General features: G+C 30.0%; 2 protein-coding genes across 3 annotated transcripts; both read right to left on the reverse strand.

The window, feature by feature from the left end:
• Positions 1-3162: 3162 nt before the first annotated feature.
• Positions 3163-9644, reverse strand: LOC101504917 (probable RNA-dependent RNA polymerase 1). The gene is made up of 5 exons (XM_004498257.4): positions 9398-9644; positions 8085-8613; positions 5495-7338; positions 4738-4888; positions 3163-4143 (listed from the first exon to the last, which is right to left on the reverse strand). Exons 2-5 carry the CDS (start codon positions 8604-8606, stop codon positions 3253-3255), a joined length of 3408 nt encoding a protein of 1135 aa, XP_004498314.1. The 5' UTR covers positions 8607-8613; positions 9398-9644; the 3' UTR covers positions 3163-3252.
• A 539-nt stretch (positions 9645-10183) lies between these two features.
• On the reverse strand, positions 10184-15563 carry LOC101509943 (CRAL-TRIO domain-containing protein YKL091C). 2 transcript variants are annotated; one of them, XM_004498182.4, is made up of 6 exons: positions 15374-15563; positions 14436-14691; positions 12782-12818; positions 11786-11903; positions 11480-11590; positions 10184-10551 (listed from the first exon to the last, which is right to left on the reverse strand). In XM_004498182.4, the coding sequence occupies exons 1-6, from the start codon at positions 15443-15445 to the stop codon at positions 10402-10404; spliced, it is 744 nt and encodes a 247-aa protein (XP_004498239.1). In that variant the 5' UTR covers positions 15446-15563; the 3' UTR covers positions 10184-10401. The 2 variants fall into 2 exon arrangements, with proteins under 2 accessions (XP_004498239.1, XP_004498240.1); XM_004498183.4 differs by having other exon boundaries at positions 14436-14636; positions 15374-15527.
• Between the last annotated feature and the right edge of the window lie 353 nt (positions 15564-15916).

Below are 15916 nucleotides of genomic sequence, written 5' to 3' on the forward strand. Positions count from 1 at the left end.
CTTGCTCCTTTTAACACGTACGGATTTAATATTTTATAAATACAATAATTCTATTTACAGCTTTATTTTACATATTCAAAATAATAATAATTAATCATATTTATGAACTATAGAAAAATAAGTTGACAATAAAATATTAGTCACGTCGTAAAAGAATAATTTTAAAAAATATTAAAAATAATATTATCATATATAAGTTTTATAAAACAACTAAAGAATTAACAAATGATTAAATGGTTTGAATTTAAAGTAATAAATACTTTTTTTACAGTAATTGGTTAACTTAAAAAAATGATTGAATTAAAACAAATGTATAATAATATAAGTACATCAATTAAATTTAATTATGAAAATATGTGTATTTATAATAGAATAATTATGAAATTCGATAGAAATTATATTTTCATTGTATTAGTATAAAAATACGATATTACTCCTTAAGTTATGTACTTCATTGTCTCATTTTTAATGTCTCTTTTGAGGTGAACGGTTCTTAAGAAAATAATTTGTTGTGTTGATTTTAATAATAAAATGTTTTCTTTATTCAAATGTATTTATTAATTGTTGTTAGTAGAAAGATTTGATAAGTTTAAATATAATAAAAAAATAGTATATTAATGGAAAAAAAAAGTAATTAATGTTGTATTGGTACTATAAAATGACAAATAATTTAAGACAAAAAAATAGTAAATAAGACATTTAAAATGAATAACAATTTATAAATTTGTGACAAATCTAAAATATTTAATTAAAATATAATTTGTAGTCTTTATCCGTTCATCTCCAATTCATATGTCTCTTATGTTAGATCTTTTTTGTTGAGTTATATGAGTCAAAAATAACAAATATAATGTCACTCATAATTAGAGGAGAACACAAAAGGAAATATTCAAATTTGAATTGGAGGACATAAAGTTTAAAACATATATTTAAGGTTTCAAATTATCCTTTTGGGGCAATATATAGTTATTATTATTTCCTAATTACTATCGGAACTTTATTTTCTCAAGAATTATGTAAATTTTCAATCATTGTTCAATTGATGTATTGCGCTATAAAAATATCCATTGTAAAATTTGATCTACTTTGAACATGGAAATTGGAAATTATCAAAACCTTATAGTTTAAAAAAAAGAAGAGCAAATTTCCTAATAAGAAACGGTCGAAAGGAGGCAAAAAGTATAGTTTGTTGAATGAAACATCAATAAGTGCAATTGACATAAATAAAATAAATTAGGTTTTTGTATTAGTGACATTGTAAATGAAAGATAACATAAAATTATGTAACTAAATATTAGGCATAAAATGGAACACACATTTCTAATGGCTAGCAATCCCTTATGGAAGAAGAAATAGTCGTGAAGGAGAAAAATATACCAAAGTCAATTACTCAAATGGATATAAACATCAATTGCAGTTCATCAAACACAACAAAAACAATTTTGTTATACTCAAATCGGAGAGGAAGTTAACATGAACAATCGTTTATGTCTCGAGGTTGTGGTTTATGTTTTTTTGAATCTTGGTTCAGCAAAAAAGAAAATAGATATTTGAAGTTATCTTATGAATAATCATATAATAAATTCACATTTAATAAATGATAAATAAAGAAAAATTTATTAATGTTATTAATGATAAATTCACATTCACATCTAAAATTCACATTTATTACATTATGAATTGTTATTGATGTTTGTTAATGTTGAAACTTTTTTTTTTACCGATGAATTATAATTGATGAAATTGTGTAATGTATGAAGAATAAGTGAAGTGACACAAATAGAGTTATGTGACATAAAATGTTATTATGTGTGATGAATGATTCATGAGTCCATTTTAATATATTACGATAATAAATTTTAGTTTTTTAATTTTTGAAAATTTTAGATGTTTTACTCCATTTTCAATTTTACTTTCAATTTGGAATAATGTGACAATTAAATAAGTTGACATGAAAGTTATGTCACATTTATGTTTGTTTTTAAATTATTGAAAATATTTTTAATAAATCTAAAATGGTTTATTTTAGTTTTTATAAAATAAAATATATCAATATAGTTTGAGAAAAATGTTTAAAAATTTAGGGGACTAAAATCGTATAAAAAAACTTATCAAGAAAAAGTTGCATAAAAAAGTAAAGACTAAAATTTACATAAAAGAAATTTGAATCCAAAGCTTTCTTCTTATAACTCATTTGAATCATTATTTAGTTTACCAACCGAGCTACTTGTCTAAAATTCTTTTTGATTAACTTTTGAGTCTCCTAGGATAGGACTTGGATTCTCTCTTCCGTTTACTATGGAAGAGGTACTTGCAAAAGACCATACTTGTAAATATTTTTAAAAACTAGCAAATAATATTCTAATATCATGTATGGATAAAACTATTTATTGACTTAAACTACCTAGAAAAACCAATGCTCTAATACTAATTTTCACATACTTAACTCATTAATTCACACTTTATGTAGTGTAAGATCAATACTAACAATAATATAAATATATGTTTGAAATCACTAATAAATTATAGGCTAAATTACATTTGTGCTCCCTTAACTTAATTTCAAGTAACGTTTTAGTCCTTTATCTTTTTTTTTTTTTCCGACTTAGTCTTTTATTTTAATTTTAAATGATAATTTGATATTTTATGTTTTAAAATTTCAATAACTTTATCCTTTTTTAAACAAAAATTCAAAAAAGAAATTCAATCAAAACTCATAAAATTAATTATATTCTTCAATATAATACAAATTTCATCAAATCCGTAATGCAAATCTTCAAATAAACTCATATTTTCATACTTTATTTGATATTATTAGGAATAAAGGATTAAATCGGAAAAAAAAAAAAATAAGGGACTAAAACGTTACTTGAAATTAAGTTAAGGGACTACAAATATAATTTAACCTAAATTATATACCAAAATGTTTGGTTCTTCTAACTAATTTATTGTCCGATCAGCTGACCACATCCACCATATGTCTATTATTTAACTATTACAATAGGTTATGTTCGTATCTAAACTTGTAAGTATTGTTTAAAAATAAACTTGTAAATAATACTCCATCCATCAATAATATTGCTTTGAAAACATGCTTATTTCTTAAAATATTTTGTTTTGGTAACAACCTTGTAGAAGTCAAACTCCAACAAGAGAATAAGAAAAGGGACAACCAAATAAATATATAAATGGATAGTATATATTATTACACATGAAATAAATTTATATAATAAGTAATTTGAACTAGTAATACTATTTAGCTACAAATTCATTAAGATGATAATGCTGTATTGTCCACATCAAGAAGCATAACATTAATATAATGACAAACATTTTCACTATTGTCCAAACCTTCAATCCAAAGTTTCTTCTATTAGCTTTGTCCTTCTTGATTTGGATGAGAGTATCATGCACACACCATGGAAAACTTAGGAAATGATCCTTATTTATTCCCTCATTGTAGCATCCCCAATAACTAGGATGATATGTTACATAATACCAAGAAGATGCAATAGCATATGATTCATCACCTTGAGAATTTGATTTGTTTATCATCTCATTGAACCAATTTCTAGCTTCCTTCCTAAGTGAAATCACAGCATGATTTATTCCTTCCAAATCCTTTCTATCATTGAAAGATTTTGACATCTTCAAAATATTGCCACTAATTATTTCACCTTCTGTTTCTATACCATAGTAATCCATTAAGTTCAACAACTTGGAATCATACATGTGCTTGTATTCACAAGCAATAGTTATATACTTTTCAAAACCATCAATTTCCATGTCATGATCATATAATTTTCTTGCAGCTTTTCTAGTGAATGACTTTTTGAGACTCTTTTGTTGTGCAGCATTCTTCGCTTCGCGGTAAAGCTTTCCTATTATGTTATTTGATTGGTAACTTGGTTTGTCTTGTTTTTCCATGAAATCTGGATATTGTTCTATATGTAGATGTTGAGGTATTTCGGCTGGCACACCGGATTTTGCGAAATCGACGGCGATTGAGTGTAGTTTTGCCAGCTCTATACATGAATGGCTCATTGCCTTTTCAGGATCCTTATCAGCAAAGACAGTGTGTGCACTTGCAATGATTCCTAAGCTGTCTTTAACTATGTAGTGGGTGAAATGCTCCTTTATGTCCTGTAGTAAAGTAGTGATATGTCATAGCCAACAAATTGTTTGCAGCCAAAGAAACATGCTTGTTGAGATTGTAGCATGAATTATTCTCATACATCTTTATTAGATTATTAATTTTCCTTACACACTACTTAAAATTTAGGTTGGGTCCAACTCAGTAGTACAAAATCGACTTATAAAATGAAGACAGTCAAAACTGTATAAACACGACTTAGGCCTTATCTATATCAATGTGAAACTAAAATCACCCTTTCACGCCAAACACAATGAAAGTTCTGGAGGCTAAATAAAGGCAACCCAAATTCCACAATTAAAATAGAATTTCCACCACACCATCTCACACCCAGACCTAATTGGATTGGAGCGTGGACGATGCAACACACAAACAATGGATCTATGATAACTCAACCCTGTAAAATCAACTTGTAAGGTGAGGACAGCTAAAGCTTAATTAGCATTAATTAAGCCATATCTCTAGACAATGAGGGATTAAACACACCTCCTCACACCCAACACAATGAAGGCGGCTAGAGGCAGGCCGCAATAAAGGTGGAATTTCCAACACAATTCTATATCTGAAACTTTTTAAATCAATACCTGTAATGTGACATCATGATCCACATTCAGGACTTTAGATGGTGAATGATCCATTGGATTTTCCTGATGAGTAGGAATAAGACTAGGGTCCCAAGAGACAAAGTAGATATCTCCATCCAAGTCACTTCCTGAACATTCATTAGGATGTGGTCTATACAAAAATATCAATTGAAGTCAGAAAAAATCATCACACACATAACTAATGTAACAGACACATCTATTACATTTATTGTATGCATATAACATGTTTTACATGCTAGTATATGCTATACTATGTTATCTTTCTCATACCTTGCAATTTTCTTTACTGCAAAATATAGCTACATTTAGTTTGTTATTTTTGAAACAAATGATTGAATGGATAGAAAGTAATGTTACACTTAGAGGAGTGTGCATGTGAATCAATATTTTCATGTGTGTGCTGTGCTGGGAATGAGGAATCTCAAACTGAAAGGAAGGTGTTAAAAACATTTTCTAACAACATTTTCAATTTTTTCTTTGTATGTTGGTGTTTGGAATGATATTTGTCTATGAACTTTCCTTTTTAATTGTGATAAACAGAAGATGAAAGCTAACTCCAGATAATGCATTTCTGAAAACACTGAAAACAATGTTTTGAAATTTTTTAGAATTTTTTATAAAAAAATTCAATCTATTCTCTAAATGCCTTTACAAAAACTTCCGTAATACATTCTGTAATGTTGATTTTATAAGTGAAAATTGAAACAAAAAACACCTGAAGTAATCAGACTCTTACCTTCTTCCCTTCTGTGGGAAAACAACACAGTCTACCATATGATGTATGGAAGGTACATCAATTGCCCTCAAAATCCTTACATCTCCTGGGTGAAGACATGGATTCTTGACTACAACTACCTTCCCCTTAACAATATATTTACTTTTTTTTGCTCCAATGACCTTTGATTGCTTATTTCTTGGAAGAGATATTTGCACAAATACCTCTCCATATTTCAAAGTCCTTGTTTCATCCAAGCATCCTAACAAAGCTCTTCCTTTCCTAACAAATATCCTAGTTTTGAGCTGTAACTCTTGTAACTTTGCAGCACATATTGTTTTCAACATCATGCAAAGAAAAGGTTCCTTTGATGGATGGAATCCACAAATGATCATTTCCCTTAACATGATTGTAATATCTCCATAAGACATCATGTCTAGTGCATTGAATGGTTTTCTTGTTATCATTTTGAGTTTATTAACAATCTCCCTTTGCTTCCTTTTAAAGACTCGGTCCTTGACGCCGAGCGTGGATAATAGAACGATTACTTGACGGTTAAGGTAACATGGTTTGTGTTTGCTCCATGACAAGACATCAAGTTTTGTGTTTTCTGACTTGAACTTGCACATGCTGTTTCTCAAGGAAAGTTTAGTTGATGAAGTAGGATCAATAGCAACAACACCTTTGTATCCACCATATCTGATTTGAAAAGCTGATGGAACATTATGATCCATGAAGCCACATTGTTCAGCCACTTCTTGAGCCAGTTCATAAGATATCTTCCCTATTCCATCAGAGAAACAATATTTGATTTCACCTCTTTTAAATTCTATATCAGGAATGATCTCAATTTCATTTCTTCCAACACTCACTGTGTCCCTTGATGAGCTGAATGATTGACCAAGCCTTGCTGCATATTTGGCAACATTTCTAATTTCATGAAAATCTCCCATCCATTTTCTTATGTCATATGCAGTTAGTCCTTTTCTTGATGCAAACATCCACACCGAGTTATCACGTAGTTGACTTGATGAGTAAGCAAGAAACTCAAACTTCTTGTCACCGATTGATATTCCATTTTTTAGTGTAGAAAGTACCCTTTGATGAAGCTTTGTTTCTCTTTCCACATCAATAATAGACGAACGCGAAATCAAATCGAACAAATGGAGTTTATCCATGTTCTCATCGAGAAATGAAACGCGAAGGAAGTTATCAGTGTCATCAGCAAAGTTGCGCAAAACTCGATTCGAAAGATTTACTTCAGGACCACAAAAATATATTCTTGATGGAGTTACTTGTACTCTATGCACATACACCAACCCTTTATCCAATGAAATGGTACTAGATAATGGAATCGAACTATTTGTTGAGTATCTTTGGTATTCTTTCTCCAACCATTGTATAGGTTCATAGCAACATTCTTTCATCTGATATAGTTTATTCAAAGCACTTTCTATATATGCATCTTTAATTCTTTGTGGATCAATCATATGAAAAAAATTGGTGTGAATTGCTTGCAAAGGAAGAAAACCATGTTGGACTAATGAGTTGATTTTGAAGAGAATTTTGTATGGCAAGTTGAGAGCTTCTGGTGGAATCACCATAGGGACAAAATTCAAGTTAGATAAGAAATCATGTTGTTTCTCAAGATCCAAGGTGTTGTCAACTTTATAATAATTACGATATTGGTGACGAAAATTCGGAACCTCGGTATTTTGTGGAAGATCTAAACATAAAGCTGATGATTGTCCAATGCAGCATGATTGAGTGAAATCTACTGATCTAAACCAATGGCTGTCATAAGCTTCCTTAAAATAATTGCTTTCAGAATCGTCTTTTTCGTATATCTGAGGAGCGCTGCGTAACTGACAATTAAGGATGGAAATTGAAGTATAAGATTTCTACTTTGTTACTATCAAACAGACAAAAATATTCAGTGTTTTCATGAACTGAGGTAGTTAAGTTTATGCATGTTTCAGGTACTAGCAAGATGTTCATGTTGTAAAAGAGAAATAGTTAAGTGGGAGAAGAGTCATAACTGGCAGCACTTTATGCTTATTTTATGACTATTGTCCGAAATGTTATGAACATAAATCTAGGACAACAAACTTCGACTTTTTAAAAAAATAGTCAATGCAGTTCATACACGTGATTAATGTGCGAACTGCAATAACCATTTAAAAGTTGTCGAATTTTCTTGTCCTAAAATTAATGCTCTAAGTAACATTTTTGACTGATATATTGCAACCCTATTTGTAGCATGCACATTAGAAGTGGAACATGTACATATAGAAATAGAATCAATGCATTCTGGCTATTGCTAGCACATACATAAAAGAGAAAAAGCTAAAGTCAAATTATTTTGGTAAGATATTTAACTAGTATTTATAAAGGGATTACATGATCACACTGGTATATATATGAGTCTCACATTACTTGTAAAAAATATTTCTGATATATTTCAAAGTTGTGAATAAAGTACAACCACTATTTTGGTTTAAGAGACTATTCTAAACCTAATGAGCCTGAATAAAGAACCGAATACAGTTACTACAAATAATTAAAAATATAAGTTATTTACATCAGTACTTAAGTAACTAAAAAAACTAACCTGAAAAAGGAGAAGCTTCTTGGTCTGACAACATGAGTGATGCAGCTCAATTCGCGATATACTCTCGAGATTAATCATCAACTTATAGTCCTTAGACAAATATTGAAAAAACATATACATCTTCCTTAATCTAGCTCCAAATTTAACAGAAGCATTTGGATGTTCCCAAAGTACACTATGTTTTCCCTTAGATGTTTGACATCCAAAGTGTACTCCAATAGCATCCATGTTATAAGCAAAGATCCTTGGCTTTGGCAAAATGTCATGTTTTATTACTTTAGAATGTAGAACATAGTCACTATTGTAAGATAGGTGTTTATTAGCAATCAAGTCCAAGATAGTTTCAACACTTCTTTTCTCTGTGAATTGAATATTAACATGTCTCCAAGGTTCTCCATCTTTATGCTGCTCAATCTCTATAGCAAGAACAGTTTGGAAACCAGCATATTGCTCCAAAAATTTCCTTACATCTTCAGCAGAAACATTTGATGGGAATCCATGCATTTGAATTGTCTTGCACATTGTTTACCTGAAATTTACATATAAATAAATGAAAACTAGCACGATTTCTTAATTTTTAGATAAGTATGAAGATTGCCTAAACAACTGATTAGACTCAAGTAGTTAATAAGTTTCAACTGAAGACGAATTTTTGGGAGAATATGAGTTCAAATTATAGCTAGAAGAATCATTAGCGATTTGAACTCCAGATTTCTAGAGTCCTTTCCCTTATAAACTGAAAGATTAAGACTATAAAACATGAAGATTTCCTTATACAACAATTATACATATCTTGATATAAGAAAATCTTTTTTTTTTTCTTTCTCTTAACCCTCCAGTTTTCGAACTCATTTGCTGCTATATATAGTGGTAGATGCAGAACAATCGTATCTTAGAATATTTGTTAAGATTAGAAAGTGATATACGACAAAGTTATGGTGAGATTTTTTTTTGTCTTGACCCTCCAATTTTAAGAGGAAGAGTCATCATAATTCAAAATTTGACTAGAAGACAAACCAAAAATCATTTTAGTTATGTTTGAACTCGAGTTTTACAGAATAATATTTGATAGTGCTGGCAATGAATAATAAACCTACAGTGGTGAATATTTGTCACACCCCATTACATCCCATAATTTCTATAATTAAAATTCATAATTATAGGAATTCTATCTTAAACTATAATAATAGGCAGCAACAACAATTAAACTTGAAAACATGCATTTATAAAGTCATAGCTTCAAAGCAATTATAAAAGAAGTTGAAGAATCTATATATGTAATTCACCAACATGCAAGGTTGAAAAATACTCACATGAATTTCAAGTTAGACTCTATGCAAATGCAGTTTGAGAAACCAAGTGCATGCTAAAAGGAACCAAATGAATGAAAGAGTTCCTTCACACTAAACTAGGCCACGGTAACTTTTATATGGTTGTGAAAGTACTGTAACAATATAATAATTTTCAATTTTCATTGTCCAAAATAAAAAATGCATGGTGGCATCTTCTGTCATAGAATTTTTTTATATTCATGTTTCACTTGCTTTTGTTTTAATGATCATTTATTCATCATTCTTGTTATTCTTCTATTTAGACTTGGAATTAAAACAACAATATTAATTATATATTATTTTCTCTTAAATTAATAATTTACACATATTAAAATTCATGATAGTTTCTCTGTTCATAATTATTATCAACTTGTATATATAGTTGGTTTAAAAAAATCTTTTCTTAGTTCTCTTATACATTTCCGCTCCATATTTTCTTCCTACACCATATTTTTGTACAATTAGGCATATGTGCTTTGCTTTTTCTTCTATACCTAGTTAAGTATAACATAAAAAGAGGAAATTGATTCCTTTCTTAACGTTCTCTTGTACCTAGGAAAAGTATGATTTGATCCATAGCTATATATAAGTTTAGCAAATTGTTGCGTTCTATTCAATTGCTCAACAAGGATTGACAGCACATTAATTTGACCTTTTAAAAGGAGTACAGATAAGTTCATAAGGAAATCTGCCATTTTTAATCGATGCCAAACTGAATGAAATTATTGAGCACGTGAGCGAAACATTAATTAAACATATAAGCAAGACTTTAAAATAAATCATATATGATAAATTATCAAATCATATCTCAGTTCATAATTTGATTTACCATAAATATAGAATAGGTAACGTCTATCCTATCCTATGATGTAGATGTCGTGTCCTCTGGTTAAAATTCTATAGATGTTTAAGGAGTTAAAACTATAAGATGCCCCCTGCTAGACTCTAAAATGATTATTTGATTTCCATGTAGATACTTTAATTAATCAATTTGTTTTTCCATTTTCCAGTGGTCTGACTTCAACATCTTGGATAGCTACAAGCTTTGCTCTTCCACCATACTCTTCAGGGAGAACTTCTTCACTAACATCACTAATGAACTCCTTTCTCTCATTCTCGTTGTTTATAATTACAATCTGCACCCACCAACCAAAGCCATCAAAATGGAACATGTTAAATCATACAGAAAATGGTCAAACAAACTTCAAAGTTAAGCAGCTAGAAAGGGTTTCTCTTCATCTGAATACAAATGATAATTTCACATCACAAATGTTGTCTGACGCCGTATTATTATACGGTTTTGTATTTTTTTATTGATATTTTATCTCTCTCTTGTAGTTACGTCACATCGACAATTGTATTATTTTGACAAAAAAATCGATTTCGAATTGGTCAATTAACAAGTTTAAATATAAGATTAATTATGTTATTAGGAAATACAGTTAATGTATATAACAAATAAAGAAACACATTAATCATTCACTACACATAATTAAGAACAAATTTGAATATAATTAACTACAATTTCCAAGTGTCCAACTAACTACATGTAGATTTAAACACCTATAAATTGTGGTTAATCACGCTTAAATTCGTGGTTAATTCTGTTTAATTGATGATTAATGAGTTTTGACACCATTATATTCACCAACCATCCACTGAACGTAATTAACCTCGTATTTAAATTGCGTTAACCAATCATTAAATTGCCCCAAAATTTCTAAACATGCCCATGATATGCACAACAGTACTTTAGTCCTGTACTATCATACATTGCATTGCACTTTCTTGTTCTAGTCAGTTTATTCTATATATCAGCCTTTTATAGACAAATGTTAGTATGGTAGATGTTAATATTTTCTCTTTCATCAAGGTAAACCTTTAGTTCCAATCAGTTGAGCTACCCCAACCCATAGTCCCTAGTTATCATTTGAAGGGGATAATTTGCCCTTGTTCCATTGAAAGAAGTAACCAATGAAAATCTTACCACAGTGCAATAATTTTCAAATGAATCATTACATCATACAGTACATTAATTTTCAACTTAAGATAGTTAATAGGTACCTTTTCTTGAGTTGATTTGTCTAGGAATCCAGAAACTAGTTTCCAAACACTCACAAAAAACCATGGCATATGTAAAATATAGCACTTTGCTAAACGTTCAGGGTAGTAAGCCTGAAATTCAACCAAGAATCATTAAAAATAAGTTAAAATTCAACCTGTCTTTATCTTTCCAATAAATGTTGATACTGGCTATGCTAAATTGATGTTAATTAAGATACAAAATAAATAATGACTGTGAAAGCATGATTATATATATTGGTATTTATGTTATACATGAAGATTTCAAGAAAAAAGACAGAAAGTCACCTGTATAAATTGAAATCCAGTAATTAAACTACGTGGGTCGACATTCTTATACGAAATATTCTGCAGATCAAGAACCCCAATCAACTTTTCATTTCCTACCTCCCTTCCCTTGAAAGCACTGAAAATGAAAAATTAACATATCAATTTCTAATGATAGAGAGTAGAAGTCGAAACACAGATACTATCTGATAATAACACCATTATTAGTAGCATTGATGGTAACCCATGAACTTCCCTGTTATTTTAGAAATGAAAGCTATATTTTAACGCTGGCACTTCTGATCAAAGGTGTGTTCAGTGTTTGACACTGACACATGTGTCAGCGTCAATGTCATGTCTAGTGTTTGTGTTTCATAGCTAATTATAAGGATAAATTATTATCATTTCATCAGTTGCATTTCTCTCTTTAATAATACTTCTCTCTTACTAGATCATTTATCAACCAACCTAAGTATAATAATGAAATGTTGAATAACAAGCTATCTTTTTTCTATCCGAAACTTGTGCAGTTCTCCTATTACTGTAGGATCATACTTGTAGAACCACCTTCTGGACACAGTCCCTGTGTTTCCATGCACATATTAATTGGCATGGTAAAAATTTCATAAACAAAAGATGGAACCGCCATAGCTATCATCAAAGTATCTATTCACAAGCTGTAGTTCCAACAATTTTATTCAAGAGTTGAAATCAGTTTCCTACCAATGTGTCAACCATGAAAAACAGCGGTTTGTTCAAATTCTGCTAGACTGTAGTGCTATAATGTTGTAGCCAATATTTGACAGCGTTTTGTATTTTAAATGTCGTATCGCAGAACAATAGTGGTTTATTAGAATTCAGCTACGCTATAGCCGCTATTTAACAACATTGTTTAGGAACTATCGATGACACATTGAGTCTGGTTAAAGCACAAGTTTAGGAGTTGAATTTGTCCAAGTTCTTTAAAAATTACATAAGATTCAAAAGCCCCGAGGTAGTAGTAAAATTAGAGAGTACCTTGCAATTGTCTTGTCCAGTAAATGTATAACAAATTCTGAAACAATAAACAAAGCAGAAAAGTCAATTAGAAAGTGGTCATTATGAAATATATGACTACCAATTCAGAGAATTTCAATTTTTTCAATATCATATCTCTACTCTAGTAGTTATTCTCTTTCATTTGATTGATTGATTGAAAAAAAAAACTATTATCTTCTTAAAGCATATCAAACTATAAAAGGAAAAGGAATTAGTGAGATAATTTTATTGAGCTGGCATGCTCACTGCCGATAACCATATCCAAAGTCAATAAAAGACTCGCTGAATTTATAATCATATAACATAGGGAAATAGAAACAGAAAGCTGATATCATCTAAAATTATATTTCAATGCAGTCACTTTTTATTTTATAGGCAACAATGTCAGCGGTTAGTTTTTTTGGGGGAGGATGAATTTGTTAACAGTATCGAACCCTAGACCTTCTACTCAATACTACTTCAGTACCCCAACTCATTCCAGTGGCCTATACGTTCAATGCAGTCACTTGATTTCCACTTCTTTCTGATTTAACCAAATTTTGTTTTTGGGCAATTTTGAATGTTTACATTTCTAAAAAGGCAAAAGTCAACAAGAATGACTTTTCCATATGCAAATTTCTTGCTTCATTCCAATATTTCATATAAAAGTGGCCCACACACATGTGAGTGTGATATGAGGATATAAATGACAGTTTAGGGTAATTCAATATGTGGTGACTAACCAGGACAAGGAAATGACATGATACTTACACAAGCTATAATAATATTTTAAAGGTATGTGTTGATGGTACATAAAAGAAAATAATTCATGAACCATAAAATTTGAAAGCAAAAGACAAATACTAGAAGACAAATGGAACATGTTCAATACTTGAAGTATAATAATCTAATTTATTTAAATTTAAAAATAATTTGATCATATCGAAAAAGGGAGCTGAAATTGACTAAGGGGAGATTTTTGTCTATCAATTTAAAAATTTATCAAGACATCCTCTCTCTCCCTTTCAAATCTCCCAACATCAGAGGGAACTAAAATTGACTTGAGATATTTCTATCTTCTCAATAACCTTGATAAGTGACTTGTCTAAAAACATGGATTTTAGGGAAACAACAAAATCCTTTAATTGCAAGTAGCAAAAGAAAAAGTTAAAGAAGGTGAACCAAGGGGAAACCCAACTGGTCAAATAAATTAAATATTTGCCTAATGGTATGGTCCCCACTTGGACAAAATACATCAAAAGGCATCTTTGAATTAATTGTACTAGCACCAAATTTTCTAAATGCTATTAGCCACAGAACTTTTACTTTTATATTAATAAAAATAGATTAATTTCTATACACAGACAATAAATCAAATCACAATGGTTGTCTCTTTATTATGTTAGTTCCTAAAACATTTCCACAAATGTCTACATAGTAAGATGTGATTGGATGCAACTGTAAATTTTTTTACACTAATAGTCATTAAATTTATATTCAGCTAGAACAATCATTGGCCATATTTTACTTGTTTCCCGATTACGAGAGCCTTATTCCCCTCAGATCATGAGCGTTAACACCAAAAAAAATATTAAATTCATAAAAAAGAAAAAAGGGTTTGTAATTTAATAATAAAGTTGAAGCAGGAAATTACTCTTGAATTGAATCTGATCCTTGGAAGGGAAGTGTCTACTTGCTTTGACAATCATCACAGGGTATTTATCCTTAGACAATCCTTGCAAAAAGATCTTTCTAGTTTCCAATTCATCAGGAACTTCAGAATCTGAAATGAACCCATTAGGCACCATAGTCTCTCTCCATTTCTGCCACTGGACAAACATCTTTGCTGCCTTTTCTGGTTCCATTGACCGAGCAATCAAAAACCTCATTAGTGTAGGGTCCTCATAACCCTAGAAAAAGGTAAATAGAAAAACCATAAAATAAAAGAAAATTGAACATATAACACAACCAATAGTTTATAAAACATACTTGTCCTCACTACACTTCTTTGTGTTTCCCTTTATTAAAAAAAAAAAGGTCTGCGATAACAGTAAGGATCGATTTGTTACAAAAAAGGCGCCACTTTTAGTCACGACTTTCTCGCCCCCTTTTTCCACTGTTGGAAATAGCGAGTTTGTCTTCCGTGAGAATTGAACCCGGTACCTGGGGATAAATACCACCTCATCTCGGGCTGTTACAATAATTTAAGTCGTGACATTGTGGTTTTTAGGTCTTTCACATTTGTCACGCTTGATAGTGATGCTATGCAATATCAAGTGTGTTTGGTTTTGCAGTAATAAAAATTGACCGTCGAATATAAAATGATTTATGTTAGAACTTAGCACACTGAATTGAACCATAAATTTTAGCGTTTATAATAAAATAAAAAACCACAGATTCTAGCTTTAGGTTAAAATAAATTATAATAGAAAAACACATGAAAGCATTTGTAAAAATCAACTATACACAACGGGAATCAATTTGGAGTGATAAAAAAAAAGTAAAACCAAAGACACGGTGAGTCTCGTGAGTGCAGTTAGAAAGAGTGAAGAGAGATAGTAAATAAAAGAAGGAAAGAAGAAATTGGTTTACCTCTGAAGAAGAACCAAGCTTCTGAAGAGAGTTTCTGAGTTGGATGAGTGCAAAGTCTGTTCCTTCAGCCATTTGGTATTGAAAAATTGAGAGTGTTGAAGAGAAGAGGAAGAAGAAGGAAGAGTGAGGTATATAGAGGAATAAGAACACGTGGAGGATAGAGAGAAGTCTAGAGAAGAGTTACGTTGACATAACGTAATACTAGTAGAAAATTATTAGACACCAAAAGTAACCATGTCAATATCTAAAGGCTCTTAATCAATAAATACTAATCAAATTTTTTGTTTATTTAAAAATTTAACATTATACGGTGTATTTTAAATAATGTAAGATGATATTCAATCGTTAATATCAATGAAATTGTATTAAGATTATCTAAAAGTTTCAGTTTTAATTTATAAAATTATTTATTTTTATAATTTAATAAATAACATAAATAATTAATATATATAAATGATTTTGTATTATATGTTATGTTATTAAAAACATCTCAAAACATTAATTTTTAATTAAAAACTGTAAAGAATTAATAAAATTTATCAA

This window comes from Cicer arietinum, chromosome 4 (genome assembly GCF_000331145.2).
Source record: "Cicer arietinum cultivar CDC Frontier isolate Library 1 chromosome 4, Cicar.CDCFrontier_v2.0, whole genome shotgun sequence".
Classification (NCBI taxonomy): domain Eukaryota; kingdom Viridiplantae; phylum Streptophyta; class Magnoliopsida; order Fabales; family Fabaceae; genus Cicer; species Cicer arietinum.